This window comes from Parus major, chromosome 2 (genome assembly GCF_001522545.3).
Source record: "Parus major isolate Abel chromosome 2, Parus_major1.1, whole genome shotgun sequence".
Classification (NCBI taxonomy): Eukaryota; Metazoa; Chordata; class Aves; order Passeriformes; family Paridae; genus Parus; species Parus major.
Window position 1 is genome coordinate 21,100,118 of NC_031769.1, and position 21,006 is coordinate 21,121,123.

At 37.1% G+C, this 21,006-nt stretch overlaps 2 protein-coding genes across 3 annotated transcripts in view; both read left to right on the forward strand.

Moving 5' to 3' along the window:
- The window catches only part of LOC107215556, a gene marked incomplete at its 5' end in the record, with an annotated part of 821,761 nt that overhangs the window by 189,065 nt on the left and 611,690 nt on the right, over window positions 1-21,006 (forward strand). The gene's annotated exons all lie outside the window — the stretch shown is intronic.
- On the forward strand, window positions 12-13,993 carry DBF4 (DBF4 zinc finger). 2 transcript variants are annotated; one of them, XM_015615677.2, is made up of 12 exons: window positions 12-120; window positions 1,235-1,413; window positions 3,218-3,412; window positions 4,549-4,599; window positions 5,127-5,196; window positions 5,337-5,413; window positions 6,873-6,903; window positions 7,170-7,215; window positions 8,599-8,730; window positions 11,082-11,193; window positions 11,501-11,628; window positions 12,759-13,993. In XM_015615677.2, the coding sequence occupies exons 1-12, from the start codon at window positions 75-77 to the stop codon at window positions 13,822-13,824; spliced, it is 2,133 nt and encodes a 710-aa protein (XP_015471163.1). In that variant the 5' UTR covers window positions 12-74; the 3' UTR covers window positions 13,825-13,993. The 2 variants fall into 2 exon arrangements, with proteins under 2 accessions (XP_015471163.1, XP_015471172.1); XM_015615686.2 differs by having other exon boundaries at window positions 13-120; window positions 7,173-7,215.

Sequence of the window (21,006 nt, forward strand, 5' to 3'; positions counted from 1 at the left end):
GGAAGGCGGGTGTGCGGCGGCCGTGCCGATCGGGAGGGCCGGCAGGGCAGAGCACGATGTGACTCCGCGGGAAGATGAAGCCAAGCGCTGCCGAGGCCGCCGACAAAGGAGCGCGTCCCCGTAAGTAGCGGGGGGCTGCGGGCAGCGCGGGGGAGCTGCCGCCGTTCAGGCCTTTCTCAGCCGCTGCCGCCATCCCGGCTGGGGCTGTGAGGCGCCGCAGCCCGCCCCGTGCCGGGTTTGGGCCCGAGCCGCCCGCGGGCTGGCGCTGCGAGCGGGGGGCAGCTGGAGGGCTTTTGCGTGGGGTGGGGATTTAGACGTAAAAACGAGTCCCACGTGTGTGGGAAGCGGCCGGGCCGCTGCTGGGCGAGCTGCTCCCGCCAGGCAGGGCTTCGCCGGTATTTGTATGGAGGGTTCCCTAGGCCCCGGGTGTGAGAACGCAGCTGCTTTGCAAAGTGACTCTTGATTGCTACTGTAGTCCAGTTTGAGTGCTCCAAAGTTTAGATTATCCCTGAGATGTTTAGTATGTGTGCTCCATTATTAATTGCAGTGTTTATAGTGTTCATTTTTGAATGGCCCTGGCATGTGTGTGGTGAGTAAAACACCGTATTTGGTCCATGATCGTCTACAGAATTTTCCTTGCAAGCTTGCTTATCATACATCTTTTTTTGTTTAGATTCTGGATCAGTTACACCAACCTGTCTCTTCGTTTTCTTATTTCTCTAGGTTTTTTTTCTCTTCCAGATCCTACAAAACTGACTGATGTTCCTGCGTTTTTTAGTGTGCTCATAAAACTTAGAGGATTTTGCAGCATGAGCAGTGGTTCTGCTCCCTTTCCTAAGACTGTTTCAGGGAGGGAAGGAATACTTAACAGAGGGACTGTTTTGCATGTTGCCTTTTTGTCTCCAGAAGAGGCCTGCTTACTTCCTGTGGCAGCTCTCATTGTCTTGAGCTTCTCCAGAAGAGAAGCAACTAGGAGTAAGGAATTGAGGAAGAAAAACCAATGGAAAACCAATATGTGGCATTGTGCTTTGAGCAACGTGTTCTAGTAAAAGGATGATCTCTAAGGTCCCTTCCAGCCCAAACCATTCTATGGAAGCTTGCTCCATCCATTATCATAATTGAGAAATTTTCTCTTTTGAAAATATAACCAAAGTCCATTTCTGTTTAAATTGCCTTTTTTTTTTTTTTTTTTTTTTTTTTTTTTTTTTTTTTTTTTTTTTTTTTTTTTCCCCAGCATATGGAATACAAGGAAAAACAGAAAAGATAAAATCTTCCCTGAAAAATGTGAGAAAAGACACAGGAAAACCAGAGAAACTCAGATTTAAGCCACTCACTGGGAAGGTGTTTTACCTCGATATCCCATCAAATGTGATCTCTGAAAAGTTAGGAAAGGACCTCAAAGAGCTGGGAGGGGTAAGTTAATAACAGAGACTTATATGAACTTAGAAGGAAATGTGCACATGTGGAATGTCTTTTTTGTGTTGTTTGTAACTACATTTTAATGTTATTTGCAGTTATCTGAGATGGGGTCTTACTTATCTATGTTTCTCTTAAACTTTAGTACAAACAGTGAGCTTACCAACAAATTATTCTGTGGGTTTTCAGGACAAGCTGCTTTACTGATTGGAACAGAAGTTCTTAGTAGATTTTGTTTTCAGTTGATTATTCACCTGGCTTAAAATTTTGTCTAAATTTATTAGGTTTCATTGTTTGAGGTGATTTTTCTTCTGCTGCTTCTGACTATATTAACATGATTACATATTACAACTAACAATGTTTAGCTGAACCTGAATGAGGTTAAATGAAGAGTTTTGTATATGCGTTCTGCAAGACAGTAAATTCACTAACTACTTTTTGCAGAGTATCTTAGTTTTTGAATACTCTTGCTTAAATTATAAACTTCATAAGCAGCTTACTAATTTTTTTCCTAGTTGTCCTTAATGTATGGAAGGAGTTCTTTGATACAAGCATATGGTATACAATAATAATACTAATTGCATTGTACCTTTTAAGCACAGAGGCAGAAGGGAGCTACTTAAATTGCTCGCTGTTCTGAATATCGCTTTGGTAATACTTCTTTCACCTCAGAGGGATACTTAGCAGCTTTATGAAATTGGTGCTTGTAAATCAAGGTGCTGTCTGAAATAGTGTCAGTAAGGAATAGCAATAACATGGTTTTGAGTTAAATGTGTTGTTTTACATTTAACATCAAATAAGTGCATGCTCTCATTTGTCTTTCTTCTAAACCAGAATTTTAGGCATTCGTATGTGAAAAGGTCAAAACTCAGAGACTGAAAAGGAAGGTTTTTTGGCTTATTCTGGAGAGTAAATGCCTCAACCTGAGGTGCTCAAGAGCATCATGAACAATTACCACATGTTCCTTTGTTGCTTGTGTGGAGTGCACTTAGAAGTGCCTTGCTCTGTATATCCCGTTTCTCTAAAAGAGCAGAATTGAAAGGCACAGTTTCAAGCTGTGTGATTTGTGCTTTCTACACTGATTAGTGGAAAAGAGGAAAATACCTCAAATTATACAATCTGACATTAAATAACAAGGCACATAGCTGATAATCACACTGTAGTTGGCAATGAAAGAGACTGAAGCAGCAAAATGGAAGAGAGTAAATGCAGAATGACCACATTTTTATATAGCTGAGTATGAGAATTTGTATCTACTTAAGACTTTATTTTATTGAGAAGTGTTATGAAAACTGTACGTGTGAAACATGGTAGCTATTCTGAAATTTTAGTTTTTCTGCTGGTTCTAAACTCAGTAAATTTATAGCTTCTTTCAGACTGTTAATTACATTTGGAAACATCTGCCTTTAAGTTTAGCTGAACACTACTGTGTAATTTCTGATATGTAAAATTAGAGAGAGTTGTTCCTTGAATTAGTCTGTTATTCCTTAATGCAGTGTTTGCATTCTTGTAATTGGAAGGTATTACAGGTAGATAATAAAAAATTGGCATAATCAGAACAAAGCAAAGCTCTTTCAATAATGATTACAAAAGTAAGAAATTGAAATTAGAATTTGAGACTGGTAAGATGCTAGTACAACTTAATTGTCATCCAGATATTCAGAAAATATTTTCTTATTAATTCAGTGTTTTTGAACTTAATAGTTTTAGAAGTTTTATCACTTTCCCTTACAATAGTCAGTGTAAAATTGAGTTAATGATCATCCTGGAATAATTAGTTATTTTCTATTTTTATATTTAGCGAGTGGAGAGTTTTCTTAGTAAAGATATCAACTATCTGGTGACTAACAAAAAGGAGGCAAAATTTGCATCAACTCTTGGCCAGATTTCTCCTGTTCCGAGTCCAGAATCTGCATCTAATGGAGGAAATGGTTCACCTCATCCTAGCAACCGAAAAGATCGACCTGATGGAAGTTCATTTAAGATAGTAGATACAGTAAGTTTCTTAGTAATAATACTGCAAATAAGCTGCAATCCATGGGATATGCTCTTAAAATTTTTCTCCTGTTTTGTTTCCTAAAGGTGGCAGCAGTTCCATGGGTGAATAAGGGTTTTTCTTTCAAACATTATTTTGCATTTATTCAGGCCAACTTGTTAAATATAACTGTAACTCAAAACTAATTCAGCAAATTTTTTTAAACTAATTTTAAAAATAATCCATTTTTGCAAATAAGCAGAGTACACTAAAATACGTTCTAATGTCAAAGTATATCTGACTTACAGTATTAATGTCATTTTTGACAGCTGGATCAGGCACATGATGACATCCAGTGATTCCTGTCTCTTTAGCAACACAGCCTATTAAAATGTGGCTGATTTGATGTTGTTAATGCTGATATCTGCAGAAACACTCTGATTGTAGTAGGAAATAATTAAAATTGAACATTATGAATATTGTTTTTCTGAGCTCTTTCTTAGGGGATTGCATTATTTGCGACAGTATCTGAATTTATGCAGGTTTATGTGAAGTTTCTTATGTGGGCAAGTCTTGTGTCCATTCAAAATACAGTTGAAAATAATTAGCTCTACTATATATATGGTGTTTATTTAGAAACATGACCAGGCTTCAGGTTGGTCTTTATATTGTATAGGTGATGTCACCTCATTTTGCAAACAACCTGGATAGGTAAAGGCAACTCATAATGAATAAACTGCAAAAAGTAGAAAAAGGAAATGCACTGGTGTTAGAAAAGCAGGGGATAAAACAGAGGCTATGATTATATTCATGACTATAATTTTCACAATCCCAGGTGATGAAACCTCATCTTTTGGTGTGTGTCACTGGCTGCTTATTCCACCATCTGCTTTGTTCCAGTGCTAAGATTGCAGTGGCCTTCTTTGGCTGAAAATTATTGATTACTTGTTCGGGTTGTTTGGTTTTTTTTGTTTGTTTGTTTGTTTTGGGTTTTTTTTCAATTTGACTGTATCAGCTGTAACCCTGTGAGAAAGATGCATATTATTGAAAAATCAGCAGTAGAATGAGCAAAAGACCCTTGTAGGTAACATATGTATTCATTAAGAGCAATGTAAATTATCTCTCTTTGCTACAAATGTGTTTCTGTTTTAATGTAGGTACGTATGAGCAGAGGAAGATCCTTGGTTGAAAAAGCAATCAAAGAACAGGTAAGCCAAATAATCAACAAAGTTGTGCTTCAGAACCTTGGTAGTTTGTTTTTTCTAGAGAACGAGCAGTAGCAAAAGTGGTCTTAATGATTTTAGAGAGAGGTCAGTCGCAGAATGCTCAGGCAGAAATTGAGGGATTGTCCTAAGTGAAGTGTCAGGTATGCTTTCTGGGTACTTCCTGAAGAATTGAAAGTCTTTGGAGTCTTAGGACAAGTAGTAAAATTTGTCAGGATTGCCAATATTACTAGCATTTGAGAGGTGCTCGTGAAGTTAATGTATAAATTCACTTTATTCAAATCTTACTATAAAACGTGACTGTAAAGGACAGTTTTGGCTTTCTGAAGGTTAAATGTATTCTTTTGATGGTGAGGTGCAGTAGTACAGAGAGACAGGAGTCTAGAGGAGTATTCTTTTGGCTAGAAGGAAAGCATCTGTAATTTAATCTCAGCTTTCATATTTCATGTTATATTTTTAATTATTTTAAGGAATTAATAATTACAATAATTAATATAATTGATTGCTTGCAGGACTTAATCCCCTCTGGTAGTATACTATCCAATGCTTTGAGCTGGGGAGTGAAGATACTTCATATTGATGGTAAATATTTTTGTTAAATGAAGCCTGACTTGAACATATAATGTTCATTTAACTGTTCTTTTGTTGAATTTGAAATATTAAAAGTTGCAAAACATACAAAAATTGGGTTAACTGAAAATAATTCTCACACTTTTTGCTAGATGTTAAGAATTGCATTGAACAAAAGAAAAGGGAGCTCTATCTAATCAAAAGAGCAGGCAGTTCTTCTAAAGATGTGGTAAGTGCCTCTCTGCCATTTATAAAAATGCCATTTGTTTCATTAACTAAGAAAACATTAAGTACTAAAGTCCTAAGTACTGCCTACTGTCAAGCTTGTAGATTTTACTTTAATAAAGGTATTGCTCATTTTCAGTTTTTCAGACTCGTATGTCTTATGAATTGATTTAAAAACCATCTTTGAAAATACAAAGTATTTGCTGTATATTTCAACATTATTTAAAAATAACTGTATTAGTAGCATTGATTCCATAGTGTGTGGAGTTGTGCTCTTGCAAAGGATGTCTAAGAGTCAGAAGTGCTGAAATGTCTAAAATTTCCGTTCTGCCTGCCTCAAAAGTAATTAATGTATTGTTGTTTTAGTATGATGTAGAATGGTGGCTATGTTACCTTGTATAATTTTCCCTGTGACACAGTAATTAGAAATTCTTTAATTTTGATGGCCATTTTGAAAAATCATAGTTATGTTTCCTGGAGAAGCTGTCTCTATAAGGAATCTGCAGCTCTTTCTTCTTAGTGAAAAAGCATAAACCATCTTGAAGCTATTTTGCTGAGTATGTGGAGTTGGCAAGTGAAAATCCCCTTTTCTCAAGTTTTTAGTGTATGATATAGTGAGGCATTAAAGCTTGTAGCTCTTCTGTGTGCCATCTGCAGTTGCTCTGTAATTTGCACAATTGTCTAGTTTAGCCATGGGGCCTGGTAAATTAATGGAACCAAACTATTTAGCATGTGTTATGTTGTTTTGGAATGTAATATTGGCTAATTCTTGAGACCACATAAAATCCTTTGCAAAATCATCACTGTGTTCGTGGATAATGGGTGAGGTTTTTTTACATAGTATGAAATGAGTTTGTACTTTTACCAGAATCAGTTACATTTAACAGCTGATGCTTGAATATAGACATCACTTTTTTCTGAAGACAAAATATTCCTCTAAATGCTAGTCTTCATTCCTAAAAATACTAAAAGACTCAGCCTGTGTCAATCCATTCACATTAAAAGAATTGTTTTAATTGGACATACTTGCTGTCCTACAGGTTTTGGTGGCATTTTACAACTTGCAGGTAATTAGGATTTACAAAGTGTTGTAAAAATGTTATCTGTATTAAAGACTGAACTTTCAACTATGCCAGGGTATTTTCAGGGTGGAGAGAGTAAGTGTATAAATTTACCTTTCTGGGTTTCTTTTGTTTAGATTTGTCTTAGAAAAAATAAATTGAGGCATGTGAAGGAGAACACTTCTTTTTTTCAGTGTAGAAAGAAATATTTCTTTGGGAAACATGTTACCTTGTTTCAAAGTACTGATGAGCTTTTTTGCCTCAAAAATTCATCTTGACTGTATGAAGCCATGATTAACACAGTGATTAAACACACTAATCTTATAAATTATCTGCAGGTTAATCTTTTAAGTACAATGCAGAAAATACAGTGATTTTATACCATCTCTCTTTTTTCAATAGGGGAAACACATTACTGCTCAAAAGTCAAAAAGTAAGTACTTCAATAATTGTAGAAGTTTTTGGCTTGACTTATTTTCTGAATGCTTATAAATGTGCTACATTTCTCCTGTGCTCAAATGTTCCATACTTTTGTATGTCCAAAAGAAGGATGTAGAGAAACTTTGTGTAAATCAAGTTTGTCAAAACCTGTACATAATGAGTTCTAAAATAAAGTCTGCTTATTTATTAAGCTACTGGAGCAACCTGATAAATGATAAAAAGTAATTCTATATTAATTTCCTTTTCTCCCCTTCTGAGCAGGTAGATTGAAAATTCCATTTATCAGGGTGGAAGATAGGAGTCGGTAAGTGTTCTCTTCATGCATTTAGTAATATGATTCTCAAACTGAGTAACTGAGAGTTTCTTCAGGAAGTGTGGCCTTAAATTTTAGATCCTTTTAACTTCCTGACTTCAGATGTCAAGTGTACTGTCCTCTTAAAATGCCATACAAATGTCTTTAGCCACCAAATGAGATTGAGCAGTAGTAGTAGTAGAGTAGGAAATATTTGCAGTAAGTGATGGAAGTGGCAAGTTAACAGGTAACTCCAGTTTGTGGATCATGAGAGAGGGTTCTTTGGATTACTTCCTACCAAGGAATGAAAGGGAATCCTGAGCCTTTACATCTTTCCTTAGTTCCAAATCCTGCACAAAAGACCAATAAAACTCTGTATACTGAATTTCACTCCTGTAGTTTGAACTCAATTACATTTATCTCCTTCTTTAGATGTCAGGAAAGAAAAGTTGTTAGTTAAAATAATTCATCAAAATTAGGTTTAATTTTCTGTTCAATCATTTATTTTTAAAGGGAAAAATTGAAAGCTATTAATCTGATTTCAGTATCCACAGTAGCATGAGATTTGATACTTTCAGCCTTGAAAAATTTCACGTATTTCTGGTCCTGTAACCAGTTAGTCTTCATTGTGTAACAAAACACCAGTTAGTCAGAAGTTGAGAGAATAATGAATTGTACAAAAAGTTTGCACAGCATAGTTTGCACCTTTAAATTGCTAACTAACTTCTGACTTACTGTGTTGTTTATAAGTGCTAAATTCTTTGACCTGATTTCTCTGACGCTTTCCTGAACTGAAAAAAGATCTAAACCTGGTTGTGCACTGTGAGTTGGTGCAACAGGTATGAGGGACATGGGAATAGTGGGGAGAATTGGACCAACAGAGTCAGTTGTAAGGATAAGAAATTCATACATTTATATTCACCATATGTGAATTTAACAATATGTGAAATTCATATTGTAGTGGAGTACTAAACACTTCAAAATATTTATGTAACATACTGGTTTTTAATCTTTATACAACATGAGTAAAAGTTCAGTATCAGAAGGTGATGCTTTGCTGTAATTTTGCCTGGGTAGCTTATAATAGTAATGTGGGGGAAAAAATCAGACTGAACTCTGCCATCAGCATTTCAGTCAACTGATTATTCAGTATATGAAAAGTAGCTACAGCAGTTCCCAACAGCCAATGCTTTTTTAAATTTTTTTATAAAGACAACTAAGGAAACTGAAGGAATGAGTGACTTATTCTAAGATATTTATCTGCTTAGCATTCTGTGTATGTCATATATAAAAGAGAAACACTTTCTCAAGATTTTTGACCTGAAGTAATGTATGCAATGAAGCCTTTTTTTCCATTTTTGATGATTCTCATGCATTTATTTTGTGTTTATACAGCCAGTACCGACCATTTTATCTGCAGTTACTGAGTTTTCCATTTCTGAACTATTGTGTTCCAAAGCCATATAGTCCATTTGAGGTGGATAAGAAGTATCCTTCTGGTCAAAAGCAAACTCAGACTAAGGAAAGGTTTGTTGAAATTTTTATTTTATTGAGGTGTGGATAGTGGAGAGAGTTGTTCTCTGAATTATTCCATAACTAATTGTTTTCTAAAATAATTGCTTTTCTTCTAATTTTCTGTGCTATTTAATACTATTTGCCCTCTCTCATCTGATGCATTTAGTGCACTGTTGTTGTCTGTCCCTTTATCTGTTCCCTCTTTATCCTGTCTTTAGTCCTTTTTTTGGGCATACAGATACATACATCCAAAAGTGTGGCCTTCTCCTTTCACTATGGGTCACCATAAGATATTTTTTTCCTTTCTGACACTGGTTTCTTCTTTGTCCTCATCTTGGATGCTGTTCAGTAAGTATTTCACAAGAAGTGGGTTTATTAAGATTCCTTTTGTATTTGTCCATATAGTTCTGAAATAAGTAGTTAAATTTATAAAGCAGTGATATTCAATCACAGTACCTAACCATTGTTGATACAGAGTGTATACTGTTGATAATTAAAGAAATTAGACTGCTAATACTGCTTCAACTCTTCAAAGCTGAAAAGTAGAAGCCAGCTGCCCAGTAGAATTGCAGCTGGCTTTACAGCAAGTGTTTATGTGATAAATTTTGGCATTCAGACTCTATTTGAGCACTACAGATGCAGTTAGAACTTCAGCAAATACATTTTATTATTTGAAACTATTTAAGAGTCTTAACGTACTGTTTTCTGTGAATCAGTGTGGGTTTTAAATTTTTTTTCTACCCAGCTTTTTTCATTGACTTCTAAAACTGATTTATGGGAGAGACCAAATAGGTGAAGGATAGCTTTGCTATATGTGGAACTTTGTGTATTTAGTAAGTTGCTGCTTTTTGGTCCTTGGGGCTGAATACTTACTAGTTGTGATACCTGTTTTCTTTATGAAGTGGCTTCTCCACAGTTCTGTCCAGTCTTGACCATACAGAGCTGGAGGTTTCAGTTGATGTTGCCATGATGCTTTTTTTTTATGGACTTACTTTATTTTATTTTTTTAAATTGCAAGTAAGGCAGCAGTATGAAAAGGGAAAAAACAGGTATTGCAGGGGTTACTGCTGTATAAATAAGGCAATTTCTGATTGTGTCTTCAGAGGATGCTGGAAAGGTCCATTTTTTTTAAAGCTTTACAAAAACAAAAAGGCAAGTTTTGTTTAGATGGATTATGGAATACAATATATTAAAAAATTCAGGATTTATATTTGAGTAAAAATTCCTAAGTAACATTTCAGGTGTGCACATACCGAAGAGATGTTTAAGTGGGAAAAGGTTTCATACTCAGCAGGTGAATGTGACCAGTATAAGTTTTGGGAGAGAAGGGAATGTTCACTTTTATCGTTACTTGAGAGGAGAACTTGTTGTAGAGAAGTTGTTAGTTCTACTTGCTTCGGCATTGGGCAAGACCTGCAGACTTAATCAGTCTTCAGGTGATGCATTCTATTGCTTCTGTCCTGCTTTACTGGTTCTCTGCGAGTTTTACTGTTAAAGCACAGGCTAGAGTGCCCTGTCCTGGGCAACCCAAGAAATGCTGGGGCGAGGTGTTAACAGTACATTGCTAAGCTTTGTAAGCTAGAGATCTTTCAAGGTTGATTTTTAGATGTAAAGTCCTGAGCTTACATCTGTGCAGATACTTGGTAAAATCTGGCTAAGTAGGGAGATGGAATTAATCCTTTATAATAAAAAGGAAGTAGAGATTGATGATTTTGCTTTACTGCTGGCATATCAACATTAGGTGGTTTAGTAGTGGATTGCATCAAGTAGTAGCTTTTCACAGATGAGGATTTTGAAGATCATGGACCAGCTGTTGAAAACCTCTTCATATTTTAATGTCCAGGAAGAACTTTAGGTTCATTTTTTTGCATTCCCACTTATCCTTTACCTAGAAAAACAGCATTTGGTCAGCATCAACATATTCAAAATTATGTTTAACCAACAGTGGGTGTTAAAATAATTTTTTCTTTTTCTAGTTTGAGTTTTATCAGCTGTGCACAGAGACTTCCAAATGTCCTTTGATTTTCATTTGTTTAGTAATTCTGTATTATTTATTCTGAGTCAGTTATAGTAGTATGTCTGTACTAACCTGGATGTTCTATGCTTACATATTATTTCACTGGATCTGCCTGTCTTCTTACAGTTTCTGGGTTTTGTTTGTTTGATTTTAAATCTATGCATAGCTCTTTGTGATTTTTTAAGCATTGACTAAAATAATGTAAATAGTTTTAAGGGGAAATAAAAGTTTGGTTTGGGTTTGTTTTTTTTTTAATTTTTTTTAAGTGAGTAAGAATGGACATGCTGTGAGGGGCAAGTTGAGCACTCAGTTCCATGTTTAAGACTCATTAATATTCTCTTAACAGAAACAAAATAAACAGTGACAAGGATTGTGGAATGCCTGCTCAGTTTCCTCAGGACAAAAGAAAGAGAGGATATTGTGAATGTTGTGGGAAGAAATATGAAGATCTGCAAACAGTATGTGAAATGTCAAGTATATGCTTTGATATGATCATATCTCTTTAATGTGGTATCACCAGAAGTTTCTCTATAATTTTTTATGTTAAAATATTATTCTGAATAACCAGAAAATTAGTATTTTTTTCCCATGTTAGAAGCAGCAATTAAGATTTAAACCTATTTCTGATAGCTGAAGGCACTAGTAATTCATGTCTTAGAGATGTTGGTAGTAAATTATGATATTTGCTTGCTCCTTGTTGTACTGTTGACTTGCATATTCCTATCTGTAATATTAGATTTATTTCATATTTTTTCTTTATTGCAGCATCTTGAAAGTGAACGGCACCAAAATTTTGCACAAAGCACACAGTATAAAGTTGTTGATGATATAATCTCAAAGTTAGTTTATGAGTTTGTTGCATACAAAGATGATGATACAGGAAAAATAAAAGGGTGAGTATTTACATTTTGTAAATTCTAAAGACTCTGGGAGTCAGGACATTGAATATAAAGATAGTTCTGAAATTCTTGATCTGAATAGAACAGGATAAATTCATGTTTTTAAGGGTGAAATAAATAATGGAATTTTTCAATGAGGTTGTATGTGGGAAATCAGTTCTGTAAAGCAGAATCTAAAAAAAAATATCAGGAGTGCAGATGATATTAGAGAAAGATGAGACTGAAAGTTGCCAGAAGTTGTCCTACTTATCTTCAGCTCCTGTAACAGAAAATCTACTGTACTGAAATATTGCTATCAGACAATGTCTTGACATCTTGCTCCAAATGTTTTCTGTCATATTTAGTAGTTTAAGGACATCAAATTAGTCAGTCTGGTCTCCTTACCTGTGGAAAACCTTCCTGCCTGTACTCTAAATCTCTTGGCTTCTGTGCTGCCTGTGCCAGACAGAGAAAGCAGATGTTCCTTTCTTTGCAGCTCAAGAGCTTGAAAGGGCAAGAAAGGCTTGTTTGGTGTCTTGGACTGAAGGCACCAGGGTCTTTGTTACATGAAGCAGTAACACGATTCAAGGTTGCTCTGATTTTTTAAAGTGAGCCAGGAGATAAGGAATAACTTTTTTATTTATAAAAAAAAAAGGCAAATAATGAAGAAAGAAATAAAAATAAATGCAAATAGAATCAAATAACTGATAGTCTAATGAAAAGAAGCCTTTCTTTCTTTTGTGATTTCAAAATACTCAGAGTTGTTATGCTTGAAGTCCTGTCAAGAAAATCATGTTAGTTTTGTGTGTATATATATCATAGAATATTTGTAATTATATTGTATTTATAGTCATTGCATTATATTCATTAATTTATTTTATTCTTAATGCCACTGTAATTTGAGATGTACTAAAATACTAGACTACTTTGTGTGTTTTTAAAACATCTTCATGAGCTGTCGAAATCAGTAAGAAAACATCAAAACTATAAGGCACTCTGCTCCTGTAGAAATAGTGTGTTACTACTCTAAAAATACCTTTCCTTGAGGAGTAAAGACAAAAGCTCCTTTGTCAGATCAGTTGTATATGGAGTTAGGTTGCACAGTGTTTTTTGTTTGTTAATATTCTTAAACTATTTCATTGTAGGACAAAATGTAGCACAGGATATTTTTCTCCTATTATTGGAAAGATAACCAGACCAGATGAGTTAAAAGAGCGACTGAAAAAGCAACGCATTTCTTTGAAAACTTACTCCTGGAAGGATACTGCAATGCAGGCACTCAAACTGGATCGCCAGCCTGCAGAAGTACAACCAAATTCTGTGCCAATACCTGCCCCTGCTTCTGCATCTGTCTGTTCAGTTCTTTATCGTCACCCACCACAACCTTTGGAACTAAAAAGTAAGTTCAGAATTAATAATGAAAGTATTAAGACTGATTGCCCCTGTGCTGTGAAGTTAAGAGAGACTGTTGTATCATCAAATTCCATACAACCACCCCTTCAGAAAACTGACAGAGTGTACACCGAGAACTCGTCTAGAGCTTCTAAGCCATTCAGCAAGGAAATACTGGAACCAGATGTAAGTAAAAAGAATGTGGAGTGTTTTCAGGAAGGAATGGATACTTTATATTCTCATAGTGAAGTTACAAATTTCAGTGAAAAAGACAAAAACTTATTACAGCAAAAAAGAAAATTAAATAATTCAGTAGTTCTTCCAGCAAAGTGTTTGAAAAAAACAGATGCCAATCCTACATATGTCAAGAAACATCACGATTTACGTGATAATCATCAACAAATGCAGCACAATGTCGTTCTGGAGGCTGAAGTATCTGATACTACTGTGAACAAAGAACTTTATGCATCAGCTGCCAGCACTGCCCACAGTTCAACGTCTGGAAAGCTGCACAGAAAAGTGAAGCTTAATTTAAAAAGGAATAAGAGAGAAACCCAGAAACAGAATATGGAGTTATGTGTAAAGAATTCAGATGGACTGTCTGTTCCTGAAGAGAAGAGAAGCACTTGTAGCTCACCACTGCAGTCCCTGTTGGAGTTATTTCAGACAAGTGAAAGAAATTCAGAATTTGGAGGTTTTTCAAGTTACACTGAGAACATATGTTCAATGAGCATAAATGATACATGTGAAGGGCAGAATGCAAATGTTGTGTGGTCATTATTTTCCACTTCATCCTCATCTCCATTTTTTGGATTTTAATACTGGTTTATTTAATATAATGATTTTTAAATTGACTTGAAAAATAAAGATTCTATTCATGAAGACTTAAATTGCTATATTATATGTACAGATTATTTGGTTTTCAAGTTTTTAATGCAAAAATTTCTGTATATGTAAATATGAAAAATAAAACTTGAGTTTGACTTTGGTCATGTGTTTTGGGTTTTTTTTAAAGGTGCTGTTTTATTGTGTCTGGTAAAAGGCTCTGACCTGACATTTGTACTAAATGAATTGCTAGGCAAAGCATGATGCAGCTGCATTTAGAGCAATTTTCTAAAATTGTTGACTGTGATATGTTCCATGTAACCACATTAAAAATAACTGGATGTTCCACTGTAAATAAGGTAGTCCATTACTCTCGGATTACTGATGTTTGGTTGTTTCCCTTTTCTGTTTCTTCTGCTGCTTTAATAGAGAACACAGTAACAAAGATGTATTACATTCTTTGACTACTCTGATGTATTATTAAATTAAAATAGCTCTATTGTATATTTCAGCTAATAAGAAAGCAGTTAGATGTATATATTTTCATTGTGGGAAAACAAACAAGAAACCAACAGGACAGGTAGGCTTCTGATTAACTTAGGTAATTTGTTTGATTTTTCTTTCAGAGTAGCCAGCCTGTTGGATTGGTTTTACTCAGAAACTAAGAAAAAGACATGAGAGTTGTGAAGAGTTTTTTCTTAATCATGCAGATCTTTACCAGAGCTGATTTCTTTCAGAATTTCTGTATCTGTAAATCATGAGAGGGCACAAGTATGAAATTACAAGAGGCAAAGCTTTGTTAATAAATGTAGAGTGCCTTAAGGTCATATAGGAGATCTCAACCACAGAAATTACTTTCATTAATTTTTGCATAAATTTCTTGTTTGCATTTTCATCTCTTGCCCATTTAATATTCTGAAACTTAGTGCTCCTATGGTGAAAGTGGTTTAATGTTGTAGGCTATGCTCTGTCCTTTATAGGCTCTTTTCTGTGAGCGTAGGTAAAGCTGCGTGGAGTGCAGGAATGTGTGAGGAACAATTATATAAAATTAGTTTTCTTCACAGAGGGTATGAATTGGAAGCTTAATGATGAAAGTAGCTGCTTAGGGAGTTCCTGTCACCCTAAAGGTGACATTCCTTATTCCTCTGTTAATGTAATTGCATGTACAGTCTGGTGAGGGCTGCTTTTGGCTTTGCCACCTTGCTGGTCACTTCTAGCTTGATTTATCATTAATCCTGATCTGGAGTCACATGCCAAAAATATAGTAAGCTATTACAGAAATGAGCAAAATGAACGTTTTAAGGGGGAGTTGATCTTGGATGTGTCTATCTGTATTTATTTTTTATTTTTGCCTGTAAATTACCAGTACATACATAGTGGTTTTAGTACTCTAGGACTGGGACTTCAAAGTAGAAGATTGAGGCAATTACTTTGTTCTTCATTTTGAATGACACTTCACTGATTGCTCTCTCGTTCAGTAAGTTCAATATATTTTAGGAACAAGTTCTTTGATTGTTTTTCTTCTATTGAGATAATTTTGTTTGGTTGAAGGTTTTGTTGGAGTTTCTGGGTGTGAGTTTTTTCTAGGTTTTGGTTCAGTCTTAAAAGTAAAATTAAAAAAAAAATAAATTTTCATTTCCTCCTAAAGGATTGCTTCCACTCCTGGCGCACACACTCCTTTAGCTGCCCTGGTGGGCTCCACCTGGGATGTGTGTCCTTGGCTATATATACTCAAGGATTGCTGCAACCTTAAGGGTGAACGGTAGAAGGAGTCACTGTTAGTAAACCTACTTATCAGATGAACTGTGTATGTTTTGTAAATGATTAAACGCTGTCCTAGAACATGTTAACAGGCACTGCAAAGGGAAGTTTTGAACACATTGGAATCTGGCTTTAGAATCTTGAAGGGGAAAAAAAATTCTGAGGTTTGCCATTAAAATATGAAGACTTCATTGTAATCCAGAACAAGACAGGAGAGTCACTGCTAGTGGTTGCAAAAGCAGTTCTAGTCATGAAGATTTTGTTTACTGGTCACTTCAGTGTGTGTTAAGAGAATCCCCTTTGTCATATGTTCAGTTGGCATCACAAGCCACAGTAAGCCTATTAACTATTTCCAAAGCAGATTTAATCAGCTTATTTAATTATTTTAATGTATTTATTACCTTTTAAGCTTGTTAAAAAAAAACCAACCACAATTTTTACAAAAGTTTGAATATATTTATGTTACTATTTGAAAAAATAAATATGGAAGGGTAATTAATAGAACATCTCTGATTTCCTTAGAGATTGAGTATTTTCAAAATATGTGGCAGTGATTGTGAGAAACTCAAACAGTTCAGACAAAGACTACCTCTCTGGTCACTAAAACTGTACTTCCAGTGGTAAACCTTTATTTATCTATATGTATTTGTAATAATTACATATTATATAATTACAGTTTGAACTCTTCATAAGGATTTCTTCTAATGCACTTAATTTTTGGATTGTCTTGCTTTCTGTGACTTTGAGGAGCAGAAATGTGTCTGTTCAGGTAAATTACAGTGCAGCTGAGAGCAAACAGTTCCCAGTCTGTATGTGTGCACATGGGGGTGTACAAACTCCTGTGGGGTTTAGCAATGCCAACACCACACACACGTAAGGAAGTTCTGCAGTAACTTCTGAGATCCATGCACTCAGGTCAGCCCTGTGCTCTGCAGCAGTATCTGTGTGGGCAGCTCTTGCCCAATGTCCAGCTGCACAACCAGCTGCACACAAAGCAAGAGGTGACTAGAGCTGGCTTTCCCATTAGCATTGCAGGGAAGTTGGTTACAACCTGAGGTTTTTAGCATTTAGATGTACCTGTGAGGGTGTGTGCAGCTTCATCCCACATCTGAAGAGGCTCAGCTCTGACACACTCAGCTAATGTAGCTGGTGATGGTGTCTGTGAAGCTCTCGTGGCAGCCTCTGAGTGAAGGAATGTTGGAAAAATGGTAGCTGCTCTAACCGGTGTAATTACAGTGGGACTTGTGGACATGGGACAAAAATAATGAACCCCTCCATGCTCTCTAGCTGGAGAGTCGTTGTCATATATGTGGTCCACTTGGCCTCTGGGCCATTGACTGATAAACACCAGGAGCTGATAAAGGCTGATCATTCTGGGCTTTTTGATCATGTTGACAGTTTACATGACCACAGAAGCATCAAATCTCAGTCTGCCTTGGTCTTACACTGAGTACTCAAAGGTGGAAAGCATTTCCTTGCCCTAGTTTCATTCTGTAGATGCTCAGAATCTAAGAATTTTAAGACATGCAATTAGAATGTGGAAAGAATTATGGGAAATTCCTGAAATACTGAAGTGTAAGATAAAATTGCAATTAAATGTGATCGAGTGTTCATATCCTTTTTGGATGACTAGTTTGGATATTACTTGCATCACAGCAGGAAATGGACTCCCCTTTATCCCTCTTATTTTTTTCAATTATGTTTTGTCTCGTAAATATTCTGGAAAACAAGCTATTTTCTTTCAAGTGCTTACTGACACTCAGATTTAGCTGTAACCTCTATATGCATCTAATCACCACTCTTGAAGAAAAATTAGGGAAAATTTTAGCAACCAATTGATCCAGAGCAATTGTACAACTTACACAGAATATATGTAGGTGGACTAGAAAACAAATACCAAAATTTATTTCTTAGCATAACTAGTCTTCTGGACCCTGTAAGGAGATTATTTATGCTTGTACTTAATAACAAAAACAAAAGTAAATCCTGTTGATAACGCCACAGTCACCACTGATAATCTGTAGCAAGTGAAGAAAAATGTGAGTAAAGTCCATTAACCATTTACCATTAACCATCATTTGAAGGTGATATGATAATAATATAAATAATTTGGGGTTTTTTACCATGAATTCTGCAAATGTTGCTTTTTGGTTATTTGCTTTAGATAGTGCGGCTATTCACAATAAATGCAGACCACCCTAGATATAGCACTATAAAAAGATTTGGGATGGAAAGTAGGTGTTCGGGTATAGTCCAATTTAATTTAGGATAAAGAAGTTGTAGATTCAGGTGGCTCTCTGTAATATTTTTATTTAATATTTTTATTTGTTTGTTTGGGGTTTGTCTTGTTTTTGGTGTGGTTTTTTTGTTTGTTTTGGTTTGTTGTTGTTGTTTTTGGGTTTTTGTTGAGTGGAGATCTCAGTTCAAGATTCAGTGTTGAATATCTGCTGGGTGTGTGGATGGCTGGCCACAAACCCCAGACTTTCTCTGTGCCCTTCAGTACTGCAGGCAGTGGAGGGGCAGGTGCTGGTCTCCTCTCTCCAGGGACTAGAGATAGGGCACACGGAAATGGCAGGAAGCTGCAACAGCTAATGTTCAGGCTGGACATCAGGACAAGCTTCTTCACTGATGAGAGGGTGGTTGGTCACCAGAACATCCTCCTCAGGGAAACAGTCCCCAAGTCAGGACTGGATGACACCATGATATGGTGTATTTTTAGGTAGTTCCACAAAGAGAAGGGAGTTGGACTTTATGATTCTTACAGATCTCTTCCAACATGAGATATTCTATGAGTTGCTAGAAGAAGAAAAAATCTGTCCCCTGATGTGAAAGAGCTCGTTATGCAGAGGTGGATAGTCTGCCACAGTCTTCAGCAATGTTGAGGAACTCCCAGAAAGTAAAACTAGGAGATGAATCTCGATGTTCTCTGCCTGATTTCCCAAATGAATGTGAAATCACCATCAATGAAATTTAAATATTTCTCTGAAGGATTAAGTCTGTTAAATCATCCATTTCTAATCAATGTGTACAATAAGAAGGGACTTCAGACATACAGATCAGGATTTACTTCCTTGTGATTTAGATGCTTCAACATAATATAGAATTTTTCTGCAATTTAAGTCTTCTCTTTAAAATTAATTAATCACAGAAGAGACAAATAAATAAGCCAAAGAGTAGAAGATATAAACAAGAGAGGTTTGCAAGGAAAGGAATGTAAAACCTTTTTCATCTCCGTTTTGGCTAATTGCTTCACGCACACACATATTTTAAATGCCTTTATCTTTGTATTAGTTGGCTGTATTTCTAAAAAAAAAAAAAAATAAATAAAATATTATTCTTAAAATTAGTAAAGGATTTGACCAAAATAGAATTGGTGTACTAAAAAAAGGACTGCATTTCTGAAACCTATGTATCACCATATGCACTGAGCACACAGACTGGATAAAACTCTGCTTTCATAGTTAGTTTAGAGCAGCCAAGCTTTGGCTGGCACTGGGTTAGTGAACTTTCCATGTGTAACACCTACACTAAATCTGAACACTGGTGAGCAAGAGAAAAAAGAAATCCATGATGTACTGATCCAGGAAATGAGTGTATAAGTGTACTGTGTATCTGCTGCTGAACATATACCCAATGTCATGAATTCTCACAGAAATACCGACAGAAGCAGATGTGAAATAGTGTGCTATTGGTGAAAGTTTGGTCTAACTGAAATAACTGTAGGGGTTGGGTACAGCCTGAAACGTAAGGATTTATGACTTGTAAGAAAATTGAAGCATCATATTATAATACTGATTTTTTTTTTTCTATAAATAGCACTTTCTCATTTTCTTTACCCAACCCACCCATGACACCCCACATCAGAATTTTATAAGCTAATTTTACACTATTTCAGCAGCTGCTTCAGGATTTAATGGATACTTTGATCTAATATTGCATCTTGCCTGTAGTTGACAGCAGCGTTAGCAGGACAGCATAAAACTTATCAGCAGCTTTCTCCTCAAAGTTACTATGTATTTCCAAATGCAGTACTCTGCTGTTATCTTCAGCCTGTTGGACTGTCGTGTTGTCTGTTTTCTTACCACAGAAACAAACTCTGATAAACTGAATTACTTTAATCTCTGCTCCAATTGGTTCCTTTAATGAGACGGTATGTGTAAGTGAGGTAAGCCCTGCGGAGAAACGGGGCCAGGAGCGCCGGCGTTCCCTGGCGGGTGGCTCCGGGGAGCGGCTGTGCCCGGAGCACGGCCCTTCCCGTGGGGAGCTGTGGAAGGCAGAAGGCAGCCCGGCGGGTGGAAACCTCTTCTAAGAGCAGAAATGGAGATGCCGGATGTCCTGGCTGTTGTCGGTACAAGCAGTGCAATTAAAATTGACCTACATAATTATTTTAAAGGTATTTTGTTTGTTTGTTCTTTTAATCTTTGAGACTACAACGAGCAGCGGCTTTCAGTGGCATTATCTGTGATGCCACCTCCTCCTTTATTATGTGTTTACAACTGGTACAAGCCTTGGAGTGGGTAGTCAGACTTCGTATTTTCTTGCCTGGATCGGTAGCGACCTGCATCTGCCGCTGCCCGGACATCCCTCCTCCTCTCTCCGCTCACCTCAGCTGCGTGCCATGGCCTCCTTACCATCGCCCCTTCTGAAAACGGCGGGGAAAGAGGTGCCTCGGGCGAGCGCCACTCTTGTCCCATTTTCATACAGAAATGTAGTTAAGGAAGGTGAGATACGCCGTGCTGAGAGGCAGCACTGCTGCTCCCGGCTTCCCGGTAGGTGGGAGTGTAGAATTGGGTTGCAGATGCAGCCATCCCTCCGCTGAGGGAGAATTATTATCGCGTTTCAGGGAACGGACATCGTGGGGACTCCTTGGCACCTCTGCCTCCTGCTTAGTCCAGGAGAGCGTGTTGTAACGTGAAAGGAATGATTCTCCGTTGTAATCCATTCCTACTCTCTTTGTTAAAAAAGCAGAGAGGGAGTAGAAATTTAAGAAAGGAAGAAAAAAAAGTGTCATAGAGAAGGGAATGAAGGTTTTCTCAGAAAATGAACCCCTAAAGGAGGGAAAGGCTGACGGCGGTGTGGGCAGGGAGGAAGGGAGAACGCCCCGGCTGCCTCCCCAGAGAGCCCCCGCCCTCACCCGCAGGTGTCAGTGAAGGCAAGTTTTGCGGCGGGGGTTCCCTCAGCCCCGGAGCGGTGCGGTACCGGGGCGGCCCCACGGGGCGGGAGCGACTGCGGAATCCCTGCAGCGCTGCCGGCCTCCGGGGCTTCCCCTCCGGTCTCGCCCCGCTCCTTCGCGCCCTGGCAAACGACTACATTTCCCAGCACTTCCCTCTTCCGAGCGGGCTCTGCGGGGAGCCTCGCCGGCTCTCGCCATCTCCTTCGCTGGCAGGGGGCTCGGCGCGGCGGCGGGGCGGAGCT

What these genes read in the sequence shown, in the direction of transcription:
- DBF4 (XM_015615677.2), top strand. Translation starts at nt 75, where the DNA reads ATGAAGCCAAGCGCTGCCGAGGCCGCCGACAAAGGAGCGCGTCCCC. An exon ending in AAAAAGCAATCAAAGAACAG is followed by an intron (nt 4,600 to 5,126) that starts GTAAGCCAAATA and finishes GATTGCTTGCAG; the next exon opens with GACTTAATCCCCTCTGGTAG. An exon ending in GCAGTTCTTCTAAAGATGTG is followed by an intron (nt 5,414 to 6,872) that starts GTAAGTGCCTCT and finishes TTTTTTCAATAG; the next exon opens with GGGAAACACATTACTGCTCA.